This window comes from Primulina tabacum, chromosome 4 (assembly GCF_025594145.1).
Source record: "Primulina tabacum isolate GXHZ01 chromosome 4, ASM2559414v2, whole genome shotgun sequence".
Taxonomy (NCBI): Eukaryota; Viridiplantae; Streptophyta; class Magnoliopsida; order Lamiales; family Gesneriaceae; genus Primulina; species Primulina tabacum.
The window spans coordinates 49,252,265-49,264,644 of NC_134553.1; the positions used below are offsets into that span (position 1 = coordinate 49,252,265).

Below are 12,380 nucleotides of genomic sequence, written 5' to 3' on the forward strand. Positions count from 1 at the left end.
ACTCAGGCATCGCCTAGCAGATGAGTTAGAGGGTGGGCGCATTGAATTTTATTTTCTTGCTAAGGCCCGGCTTCGCAGAGGAGTTAGAGGGTGGAGGTGTTGATTTTATTTTCCTGCTAAGGCATCGCCTAGCAGAGGAGCTAGAGGGTGGACGCATTGAATTTTATTTTCTTGCTAAGGCCCGGCTTAGCAGAGGAGTTAGAGGGTGGAGGTGTTGATTTTATTTTCCTACTAAGGTCCGGCTTAGTAGAGGAGTTATGAGATGATGAGATGAGAGTTTGATTTTTCCTGCTAAGGCCCGGCTTAGCAGAGGAGTTAGAGGGTGGAGATGTTGATTTTATTTTTCCTGCTAAGGCATCGCCTAGCAGAGGAGTTAGAGGGTGGGCGCATTGAATTTTATTTTCTACTAAGGCCCGGCTTAGCGGAGGAGTCAGAGGGTGGAGGTGTTGAATTTTTATTTTCCTGCTAAGGTATCACCTAGCAGAGGAGTTAGAGGGTTAGAGTGAATAATTTTTTTTTTCTGCTAAGGTCCGGCTTAGCAGAGGAGTTATGAGATGCTGAGGTGAGAGTTTGATTTTTCCTGTTAAGGCCCGATTTAGCAGAGGAGTTAGAGGGTGAGGAGGTTGAAGTTTTTATTTTTCCTGCTAAGGACTATTTTAGCAGAGGATTCAAGGGCGCGGGGAAGTATAAATTATTTTCCTTCAAAAGTTTAGTAGAGGACCTTGAAGATGGGGGCGACGAGGGCATACTGTGTTAGAAAAATTTATTTCGTTTGTCGTTAACGAACAATGGCAACGCCCCCATAATTTTTTCAGAAACAATCATTCACAAATGAATATCTCTATTGTAACCTCTTCGAAATAAAAATCTCAACATGCTTGGGCGGGGTTACGAGGGGCGAGTGTGGCGGTGGTGGCTGGGCGAGCACGAGGGCAGTGCTAGGGCGAGAGGCTGCACGCTGGGGAGTTAGGGGCGAGGTTGATGTGGGCGAGCGTGGCAGACGGGGCAGGTGCTCGGTGGGCGAGCTGGGAGTGAGGGCGAGCTGCCGTGGGCGAGAGTTGCAGACGGGGCAGGCGCATGGTGGGCGAGCTGGGGGTGAGGGCGAGCTGCTGTGGGCGAGCGTGGCAGACGGGGCAGGCGCACGGTGGGCGAGCTACCGGGGGCGAGCTTGGCAGGCGCGCGGTGGGCGAGCTACTGTGGGCGAGCGAGGCGCGCTCGGCAGGGGCGCCCGGCAGGAGTGCTCGGCGAGGACGAGCGTGTGCGCGGCTGCGCGTGCATGGCAGGAGGGTGAGAGGCGCTTGGCGAGGGTGTAGCAGCGTGCTGGCGAGGCTGGCGGTTGAGGCGAGGGCAGCGTCGCGTCAGTGCGACTCGGCGAGGGGTGAGCGTGCGGCAGTGACGAACGGCTGGAAGAAAATGCACAACTCGCACCCGGTAGACCGAGAACAACGCAATTAATCGAACTTTGAACCTACGATTCAGTTCGACTTGGGAGGGGGAGACTGGTGATACCCCAGGGATGAACCTTTCAAGATCCGGCCCAAACTCCCGGCCCATCTCTGAGGCCCACAGGTGACTGGCCCATGACAAGCCCAGGTATTCTCCTATAAATACCAGGTTGGAGCGTATGATAATGAATTCACTATATTGTTTTCAGCAGCGTCCCTTAGCTGCTCCCCCCATATATCCTCAGTCTCTGACTTGAGCGTCGGATGGGCTACGCCGGGACACCCTCCTGGCCCCCTCCTAACGGTCTTATTTGTGATTTCAGGCACAGGGTAATGTTGAAGCCCGTGTCTGGATTAGTGACGCTTGCGTGGATCGGACCCTCAATTTCCCGTGAGTATCAATACTGTATATAAATATTGTTGGTTTCATATGACGTTTTATTGAACCTGTATATTTCATCAATTTGAGAACGAGAATAAAGTTGATATTCTATGGATCAAAACTGAAGCTATGTTTGAGATGAAAAATGTCTTGAACAAAGCTTTTATCATCAAAAATCTTGTTTGTTTGTTAATTCTCTCCAACAAAATATTCTTAAAAGCCCAACATGATGTAGTGACATGATTATATGAGTTGTGGTACTTATAATAATCTCGTCCCTTCAGTTGTTCTTTACATGACACTCTATGATCTGGTAGGAAGTTATAAATTTCTTTTTACCAGGAAATAAAAAATTTCATCAGTATTTGATACATCGAAAGTGTACTGCACATCTTTAGGGAGTTGAGGGCTACTATTCTTATATGATTCTACCGCTTTCTATTTTAGCAAAGAACAATATATGAACCACTTGATCGGATCTCAGCTAATGTAAACTCCTCCACTTCTTGACAATAGGACCTCGTAATTCTTTTTTTGTATGGCCTTTCCCTAAAAAATTCCTCATATTCGGCAACTTTCACAGCCAACTCAAAGAAATCTTCGAACTCCATGCCTCGAAATTTCTTCCCCAATTTGAAATCCAAACCTTTTGGTGCCATTTTCACGAATTCAATCTCAAGTAAGAACACCTTGCATCTATTATTCATCTTTTTGAACATGTCGATAAACAACTCTACATATTCCTCTTTCTTTTGAGTGGTTCTAAATAAATCAACAATACATACATCTGGTTCAGTTTTATAGAACCGAGTGTGAAACTTCTTGCCATTTATTTTCAATTCATCACTGAATTCTTGGAGAGTGAGTCGAGGGAATTTGCGAATAACCACAACTTTAAGTTGTTGAAGTTTTCCAAATTAGCCAACTCTCTATACTGGATAATAAATATGGTTTTGCTCTCTATGTTGGATCGAGTTTCCTCCCCAGAGAATAGGTTGAAGTCATGAACTCTATAACCACTGAGATAAGGGTAATTCACATCTATGTAGTGTGGATAGGGATTGTAAAACTCGGCCAATATAACTCTTGAACAGTTTCTCGTACAATTTTTGGGTCTATCACTGAGATATTCTGGGCTGGGAGTAGATGATGACAATATTGTACACCTCGAGCTTGAATCCCATATTACAACCAGTATTACCTCCTTGAAAGGCAATGTTGACTCCCTCATCATAAAAACAATGTTGATTCACTGGATTGGTCATATTATACGGCTGATCAGAATTCTGAAGTTGGGTGGTGAGTATCACCTGCCTTACCATTCTTTGAACCTTTTCCACCCTCTTTGATATATTTGCTCCCCTAACTAGCATTAACCGATTGGGTTGTTTGGATCACCATAGCCTTCAGATAGGCCAGAATATCACTAGCCAGTACCTTTGATCCTTCCACCACCTCTTTTGAGTTATCATTGGTTGGAGGATCTTGAGTTTCATGGAATGGAATTAGCTGACCATGGAATTTTCCTTCTAGTTGGTCAATCATATCTTAGCATAGATATTTCTTGTGTATTTTCTTCAACACCTTATTCTTTTCTGACAGATTTTTTTTTATGCTGGAGTATTTTAGGTCCATTGGACGTGCCAAAAATTTTATTTGCACAATATTTATATGTTGCGGGCATGCCAGGTGTAAAGACGCACCGACATGTTTGGAAAACAATAAAATCTAACTTCTCACTCTATACTCTAACAATGGAATAGAATATCAAGTTCTCAACAAACTTTCTTGCGAAGTCTGGTATTTCTCACTTTACCACCCTGTGCACGCATGTGAACACAATAAATGATTGAACGACGTCGTAGACACATGGTTGAAACTGATCTTTTGCTCGCTCGTCATGCATCTCTCGCGCTGCCATACTAGAATTATGCATTTGCTACTCCTGTATATTTTATTAATTGCACCTCACAATTCTCTTCCTCTTATGTGTATTTTTTCCGGTCGCCTCCAAAATGCTTTTCTGTGCCTCTGGTGGCTTATGTTGATCCCTTGCTTTGCCTTGAACACATCCAATCAACACGATAAAAGGCAAACTCTTGGGCTCCGTTTAGTACGTGTGATGGGATAAGTAAATGATTAGTAATTAGAGTGATTAAAAAATGAGATATATGGATTAATAGTATGGTGGGATAAATAACATGGTGTTTGGTATGATTTTAAAATGATGGATTAATTTTGTAAATTTTATTGCAATGACCAAAATACCCCAAATGTTATTTAAATATATATTCTTAAAATAATTTGATAGATAATTAAATATTTATAATTATAATTTATATTTATTAAAATTAATTTAAATATATTTATTATAAATATATTTAAAAATATTACGGTAATTATTAAACAAAATAAATTAGAATTTAATAAATATTTATTTTCATAAAAGAATTAATTAACATGATTAGAAATTTAATTTAAGATAGATTTGCATTACAATTTATTTTCTTCAAAATGATTGAAAATAATAAAAATATATAAAATTAATTTATAAAAAATATAATAAAAATTTAAATATTATATTAATTATTAAATTTTCACTAATTTTAATTTTCATATTATATTGAAGAAGACAATTCAAGGGTATTATGGTCAATATACAATTTTATCATTATCACTATTCAAGAATTATACATTATCACATCTTTGAGAAGGGATATTTAATCACACAAATAACATAAATAGTTAGTGCTTTCAATCATAATCAAGTGATGTCTTTATTTAAGGGATGCTTTCAATCTAAATTAAAAATGAACCAAAAATGAGATAAGGGATGATTATTTAATAATCATTCCCTTATCATGACAACCAAACATAGCTTTGAGCAATTGATTGTGTAATTTGCAATTATAAAGGAGTCTTTATTTATTGAACTTACTAAATTCTTCGCGATTGTGTAGCTAATTACATTTGATAGTCGAGTAGAATATGTCATTACAATCTTGTACATATGCCAATTAACTGTGTACCCCATTGTTTGAGTACATGCATTGTGTTTTCATTTAGAAATTACATTAATAATTCTTTTTTTTAAAAAAAATATTGTAGCAATATGCTATAGTTCTACTTATTTGGATTGTCCACTCATGAATTTTTTCTTCAATCAAAGCTACCAAGTCAATAAAAAATTGATTAATCAATAAAGAATAATTCGATCCACCACATGTCTAGTAAATAATTTGTCCCTTGGACACAAAAATTTATGTAAAAATATTATCTTTTATTGTAATATGTTCGTATGACAAGTAAATATATATGTTATGAATAAAGATTCGTGTAATCGTCTCACAAAATATATGTTCATATATTGTAAGTGCATATTAAACAAACGGTGCCTTTGTTTTTTTCTCAACTATTTCCTCTTATTTGTAATTGCATGTTTTGAAGTATATATTATTTGGATTCATCAGAGCTTTGGCCTGTCCTCTGATTAAATTACAGCCACTATTGACAACAACTTGAGGGGCGTTGTAATTACAGAACTGCCCTTCTTCCAGTCTAGAAGTTTCCAGGAAACTGCGCCGTACTCTCCCGCACCTTCCAAATCTAGAACTTTCCACTCTTAAGATATTTTTAGAAGTTTCAGCCCGCAAATGCTATTTCCCAATCGAGAAACCTAACCAATTTCTTGGTAAAGGTCTTCAAAAGAATTCAGTCAAGAACTGGTAAATTGTGCTTTTCTTCAGCTTCTTTCCATGGCTTCCCAGCTAATTTTCCATTCTATTCATCTCAATGATCTGTTAAACTTCATGATTCAGGCTCTGGTTTTGCTATATTAAATGTGATGGACCCGAGCTTTCCAGTCAAAGAAGAGCATACGCCATGGCAGCAGGCAATCAATGATCGGGGACAGGGGACGACGGAAATGGGCCAGCCTCGGGCGATAGAAGGGCTGCATGAGATGGGTCCGCCGCCGTTTCTCAAAAAGACATTCGATATGGTGGATGATCCGAACACGAATCACATCGTTTCATGGAGCAGAGGAGGTCAAAGCTTCGTTGTTTGGGATCCTCATTCGTTTTCCACAAGTGTTGTGCCCAATTACTTTAAGCACAACAATTTCTCCAGCTTTGTTAGACAGCTTAATACCTATGTAAGTTTCTCTTCTAAGGACCTATTTTGATCTTCTTTTTCTTTTATTTTTTTAAATCAGCGACTTCGGATTATAAAAACATGAGCATATTATATATGCAGCTCGTAATTTTATTCATAAACCTTGGAATTTGAATCTGAATCGTTTTTGTTTGAATTTGATTTTTTTTTCGAAGAGTTAAATTTTGATTTTTTGCTACTAAATGTTTGTGCTTTTTTTTATTTTTGAGAGGAAATGTTTGTGTTTTTGGTATCATGTGATAGGACGTGCCTGTACGTTGTAAATATCATAGTCGGAGCTGTCTTTTCGAGTAATTAAGCGTACGTACAACGGGTGACATATATATATATATATATATATATATATAATAGCTGAAATTATATTTGTATGTTTTTACAACCATAAAAGAATCTGAAGTTGACGAATTTAGAAATAAATCAAGTGGCGATTGTGGATTTGGTGTGAGCTACGTGTCCATCTAAATGTAAAAGTCGACCTCACAAAAAATATAAAAAAAAAACATAGAGTGCATGATGGTCCAAAGCAGGAGCAACTTGCACAAGAAAATTCATAAAATTATGAGCGAAGGTGCCACGTCTCAAAGTCTATATCTCTAATATATTATTAGAATACAACTTTTCAAGGCAAGATATTATCGCAAGTTGCCAACTTGGTACTTAAAAACACATTTACTGTTTGGCTAGCCTGTCCATCCCTAATTTGCAAGGACATGCTGTCTTTTATTTCAGCGGATTCGTGTATGTTTCTGTATATCACGGAAAGGACACGTGCGAGCGCACACGTATATATATACATATATTTAATAGTCTTTGTACATTGAGAAGGCGTACACGTGCACCCGTGTGTGTGTGTATAGTATGTCTGTACAATGAAAGGGCATACCCATGTACACCTGTATGTATGTGTGTGTGTGTAGTATGTATATCGATATATGTGTATATGTATGTTTATGTAAGAAAGAGACCGGGCAGATGTTTGAATAATGTCTCTCGTATCAACATTTTAGAAAAATAAAGCAACCCCAGAAATCTTAAAGCAAATGGGTTTAGAAGGCCTTGCTTTCCTTGTTCCTTGAATGTAAGGTAAGGATCTGAAGAGGCCATCGAAGGTGTCTATTTGAACATTCGTAAGATCACGCCATGCATCTACTTTATCAGTTTTATTATTATTATTGCTTAGAACGATTAGTTTTTATCGAAGCAATGTTCTTTTACGTTGATGCGACTGAATTTTCTAGTGTTGATTCTTTACATTCACTTTGTTCCTGTTCATTCTTCAGTGAAAAACCGCTCCGACAATCATTTCTTGAAGGTATCATTTGGATATATTCTTCAAATGTTGCTAAAAAAAAGTGGAATCTTGATCCGTGCAGGGCTTTAGAAAGGTTGACCCGGACAAATGGGAATTCGCTCACGAGGCATTTCTAGAAGGCCGAAAGCATCTTCTGAGGAACATAAGGAGAAGAAAAACACCTTCTCAATCTCTTCCTCCACAGCAAGATCAGGCCGAACCGTGTGTCGAAGTCGGAAGATACGGATTAGATGAGGAAATTGATCGATTGAGGCGTGACAAGCATGTGTTAATGATGGAACTAGTGAAGCTTAGGCAGCAGCAACAGAACATTAGAACTTACCTTCAGCAAATGGATTTGAGGTTACAAAGAACTGAGAGGAAGCAACAGCAAATGATGAGCTTCTTGGCAAGAGCAATGCAGAATCCTGACTTTATTCATAAATTAGTCCAGCATAAGGAGAAGAGAAGAGAACTTGAAGAAGCTGTTTCTAAGAAGAGGCTTAGACCGATTGAATATGGTGAATCAAGCCGAACCAACAAAGGAAAGAACCCCATCAAAGTGGAACCATTAGAATTTGGTGAGACTGACCCATACTACCAAGTGTCTGAATTGGAGGCACTTGCTTTGGAGATGCAGGGACTGGGTAAGGAAAAATGGGAACATGAATACGAAGAGGAACGGGAACTTACCCAACTAGGGAGTTATGATAAAGAACTGGACGATGGTTTTTGGGAAGAGTTACTGAATGAAAGATTAGATCAAGAACAAGGCATGCCTGAGAATGAAGATGAGGACGAGGAGGAGGATGTGAATTTCTTGGCGGATCGGTTGGGATTCTTGGGTTCGAGCCCCAAATGATCATGCTGTGGTTTTGTGACAAGAAAATCTTTTGACATTGATTCTTGATGACTGCTAATGTAGTTTGCCACGTTTCTTAATTAGGCTCATTTTCCTGCTGGACTCGAATTGGAATTAAGGAGTTGTCGTCTCTAGCTAATTGTTCATTAGACTGTGTTAAGAGCATTGATGTAGAAGTCTTAACCATTTTCTGTATATTTCGACATCTTTTCGTAACAAAGATGTGTAATTTGGGGTCTATTTGATTGTCTTTGAATGGGACTAAATTTCTTATCTGAGTTTGTATTTATGTGTATATATAATTGTTTGGACAAATGAAAACTCATTAACAAGTCGAACATTCTAAAACTTAATGTGTTCTGAAAAATTAAGTCCTAAATAGCCATAATTTATAATGTCTAGCTGTGAAGAATTTTTAAATTCGTAACTAACTTTATTGCAATATATCAAATTATATATGATGTGATTTTCGGGTAGTCTTGATTTTCTCTAATTCGTTAAGATCTTTGTTAGTACACATCAATCATAATACAACTATCACATCTTGCTATGTAATTTAAAATGTGTCATATATGGCTCAGCTATATCTAATCTAACATTTCATGTAAATGTATGATTTTTAATTGTGAATTTTTTTAATATATTTTTATTCATTTAAGTTAGTAAATTAAATCAATATTTTTTATAGGTTTTTTTTTAATTCATTGTCAATCTTAAATTATTTTGAACATTAATGCATATTAAATGTATTAATTTACTAATGGTTTTTCTTTACTACTCCTAAAATGAGAGGATATCTACATGGTTGCTAATGAATATTTAATGTCTTTATTTTTTCTTTTCTTTTATTTTACATATAAATACATAACTTTTATAACAAGTTGATTTTTAAATATGAACTAAGAAGCATAACACATGACTGTAGATATTGAAATATGCTAAAAATTATCTGAAAGAATATCTTTTTAACATAAAATATTAATTGAATTATTCCGTGATTATGGTTTTGCAATAATTTCCTCAGATTTTTTTTTTGATGAATTATTTTTAATTGTAGTTTTGCTACTTGTACCTCTCATTGCGCGGGGTAGAAAACATGATGTCATGTATGGATGTAAGCCGCTTTAATTTTTAAAATATAACTAATAAAATTTGAGAGCTCTTCAACTCATTTTTTAGTTTTCATACCATTATAAACACATTATATTATTTTTTATGAATTTTATAATTTTTATATATTTACTAATTAATACCTATAAATTTGTGAAACTTTTGATATTTTTATATAGATTGTAAGAAAGCCTAAAAGTTAAAAAATTCTAATAAAATGTTTAATATTTCAGATATAACTAATAAATTTTATGAACTCTTCAACAATATTATATGTTTTCAACTTTCTTAAACTATTACAATCACATTTAGATTATTATAAAATAATTCTTTGAAAAAAACTTAAGAATTTTTTTATGTATTTAAATTAATTATATTAGTTAATATCAAAAAATTCATGAAACACTTGAAATTTTTATGTAGATGATAAGAAATGCTTAATATTGACAAATTTCAATTTCAATAAATTTATTTAACTAGAAATTAAATAAATAGTTGCTCAATAATTTAGTCATTTCACTTCTGAATCATTATGTCTTATGATAATATTTTACATAATAATGCTTTTAAAATTAAATTTCCTATTATTATATATTTTGTTTTTCAATTTTCAGTCGCATTCTAAACATTTTACAAATTATGATTGTATTAATTTTACTACGAAATCATCATATATATATATATATATATATATATATATATTGATTTATTGTCTTATTTATTCTTTTCAACCTATTAATTAATTTCTCATTGTATATGATGAAATTATATACATAAAAAATATTTTTTCATCTTTTCTACATATTAATTAATCTCTCATTATATATGATGAGTTTATATATAAAAAAAGCTATTTCTCACATTTCAAAAACAAAATTGTTATTTAATATTAATCTCTTACTAAGTTAACTAAGTTATGTTGACCAATTCATTGTGCATTATTACTATGATTGCAACTTAATGGAACATAGATGAGGGCATAAGGTTGTCACCCTAACAATTAATATTTATGTTTAAATTATTATTATCAATTAAAATTACTTTTTTTTTATGGAATTATTTGATTAGTAAGAATAGATTTAATTTACAGAAATTATTTCTCATGTGAAATAACACTCATATTAGATTTGTTAGGTGCAATAATTGTTCATGTGAGTTATAACAATCAAAACGTGACATTTGAGTTGCTTTACGATTTTAAAAAATTTTAGTTAACATTGCACTGTTACCATCGATTATGACTTTTGATAAAACGGCAAGTGCATAGTCCTACAATTAATGGTATTTATCAAAGCCAAAGTCATGAGATCGATTTTCATAGATTTCAAGTAGTGTAATTATTGAAAGTGAGATTTTTGGAATGCAATAATTTTCCTTGCTGGATACATCGATCGAACCATGATGATTGAGCTACTATACCGTTTGAAATATTTGATTTGTACCGTTACCATCAGCTATAAAAAAGCGACAAATATATTGTCCTGCAATTGGTATAAGATCTAATGTCACGAATTCGATTCATATTGATCGCAAATAATGCAATTGTTGGGATACAATAATTGTTCATTCTGAATATAACAATCGAAACGTGACGTTTGAACTACTGTACAATTTTAAAAGATTTGAGTTCAACGTTTAAGCATTGTCACCACAAGTTAATAATTTTTTGTAAAACGACAAACACTCTATCCTACATGATTTATTTATATAATGAATCAACTAATATTATATTAATTTAACTAAATAATAAAGTTTGAATCTGAAATTTTTCTTAAATACATTAAGACAAACAATTGATAAAAATTATTAAGAAAACTTTCATTGGAAAAATGTTTTACTAAACAAAATAAATTATTATTGTTTATTTTTTATCCTTTTCAAACCCAGAATCATAAATTCTAAATTATAACCGAAAAATTTGAAATCTCATGTCATTTTTCTCTATCAATTCTTAATTGTTTTTATAATATTTGACTTTAATCACTACTTTAAAAGTGTTTTTATATATCTTAGGATAATTTTAACTATTATATGGACTTATGAATGTAGCAAAATTAATTCAAAATGTAGTGGTAATAGCTTTTTTTTATTGTTGTAAGATTTGATATTATTCAAAATATTGTTTTACTATATATTGTTTTTTAATGATTAAATATATTTTGTGTGTGTATATATATTCAAAATTAGTTTTTGAATTATGTGAATATATGCATATTTTTTAATATTTTTATGATGTTATGACTTAAATATAAAAATAACATTTAGTAATTTTTTTTGAAAGAATTAATATTTGTACCTAAAGATTAGGAAGTGTCTCATTAATTTTTTTTGAAGGAAGATAACATAGTTATATTTTGGACTTTTTCTAATATATTATCTGCTCTTTTATTTTCATGTATTTTCTCCTATCAAGTAATTATATCAATAATTTTAAAATTAATACATATATCACATCTATTTAATCACTTCAATTTTTTTCCAGTTTTTTCTACTCATTATACTTCAAAATTAAGGCGTATATTATTTCTCATTAACAATTAATTCATATGCTTAATTCATATGCGTATATTATATGCTTAATTCATATATTTATGAGCTTATTTAATTTGTCATGTTCATTTGGTTCTTTAAATAATTTTCTATGTTAGTTTAATATGTTAATTAATAGTGTACTTAACTTTCATTTGTGAGTAGGGGTGGTACGGTACGGTATACCGTACCGAACTACGGTACCATATACCGTACCGAAAATATCGGTATGAAATTTTTCCATACCGATATCGATACCGAAAATTCGGTATACCACACATTCGGTATACCAAATTTTCGGTATGAAAAAAGTTCATACCAGTACCGTACCGACACCGAAAATTTTGTCGGTATACCGAAAAAATCATCGATATAACGAAATGTTTTCGGTATACCGACTATTTTTTTGGTATACCGAACTTAAATTTAAAAAAAATAATAATAAAAAATATTTTCGGTATTTTGGTATATACCGAAATACCGAAAAAAAAATATTCCGTACCGATACCGATACCGAAAATTTCGGTATACCGATTTTTTCGGTAAGTTCGGTATTTTTTCGGTACGATATTTCGCTATTTCGCTATT

At 33.7% G+C, this 12,380-nt stretch overlaps 1 protein-coding gene across 3 annotated transcripts; it reads left to right on the forward strand.

Moving 5' to 3' along the window:
- Nucleotides 1-5,323: 5,323 nt before the first annotated feature.
- On the forward strand, nucleotides 5,324-8,419 carry LOC142543716 (heat stress transcription factor A-7a-like). 3 transcript variants are annotated; one of them, XM_075651117.1, is made up of 3 exons: nucleotides 5,324-5,552; nucleotides 5,646-5,980; nucleotides 7,374-8,419. In XM_075651117.1, exons 2-3 carry the CDS (start codon nucleotides 5,672-5,674, stop codon nucleotides 8,151-8,153), a joined length of 1,089 nt encoding a protein of 362 aa, XP_075507232.1. In that variant the 5' UTR covers nucleotides 5,324-5,552; nucleotides 5,646-5,671; the 3' UTR covers nucleotides 8,154-8,419. The 3 variants fall into 3 exon arrangements, with proteins under 3 accessions (XP_075507232.1, XP_075507231.1, XP_075507233.1); XM_075651116.1 differs by having other exon boundaries at nucleotides 5,324-5,980; XM_075651118.1 differs by lacking the exons at nucleotides 5,324-5,552; nucleotides 5,646-5,980 and adding an exon at nucleotides 6,822-7,312.
- Nucleotides 8,420-12,380: the final 3,961 nt, after the last annotated feature.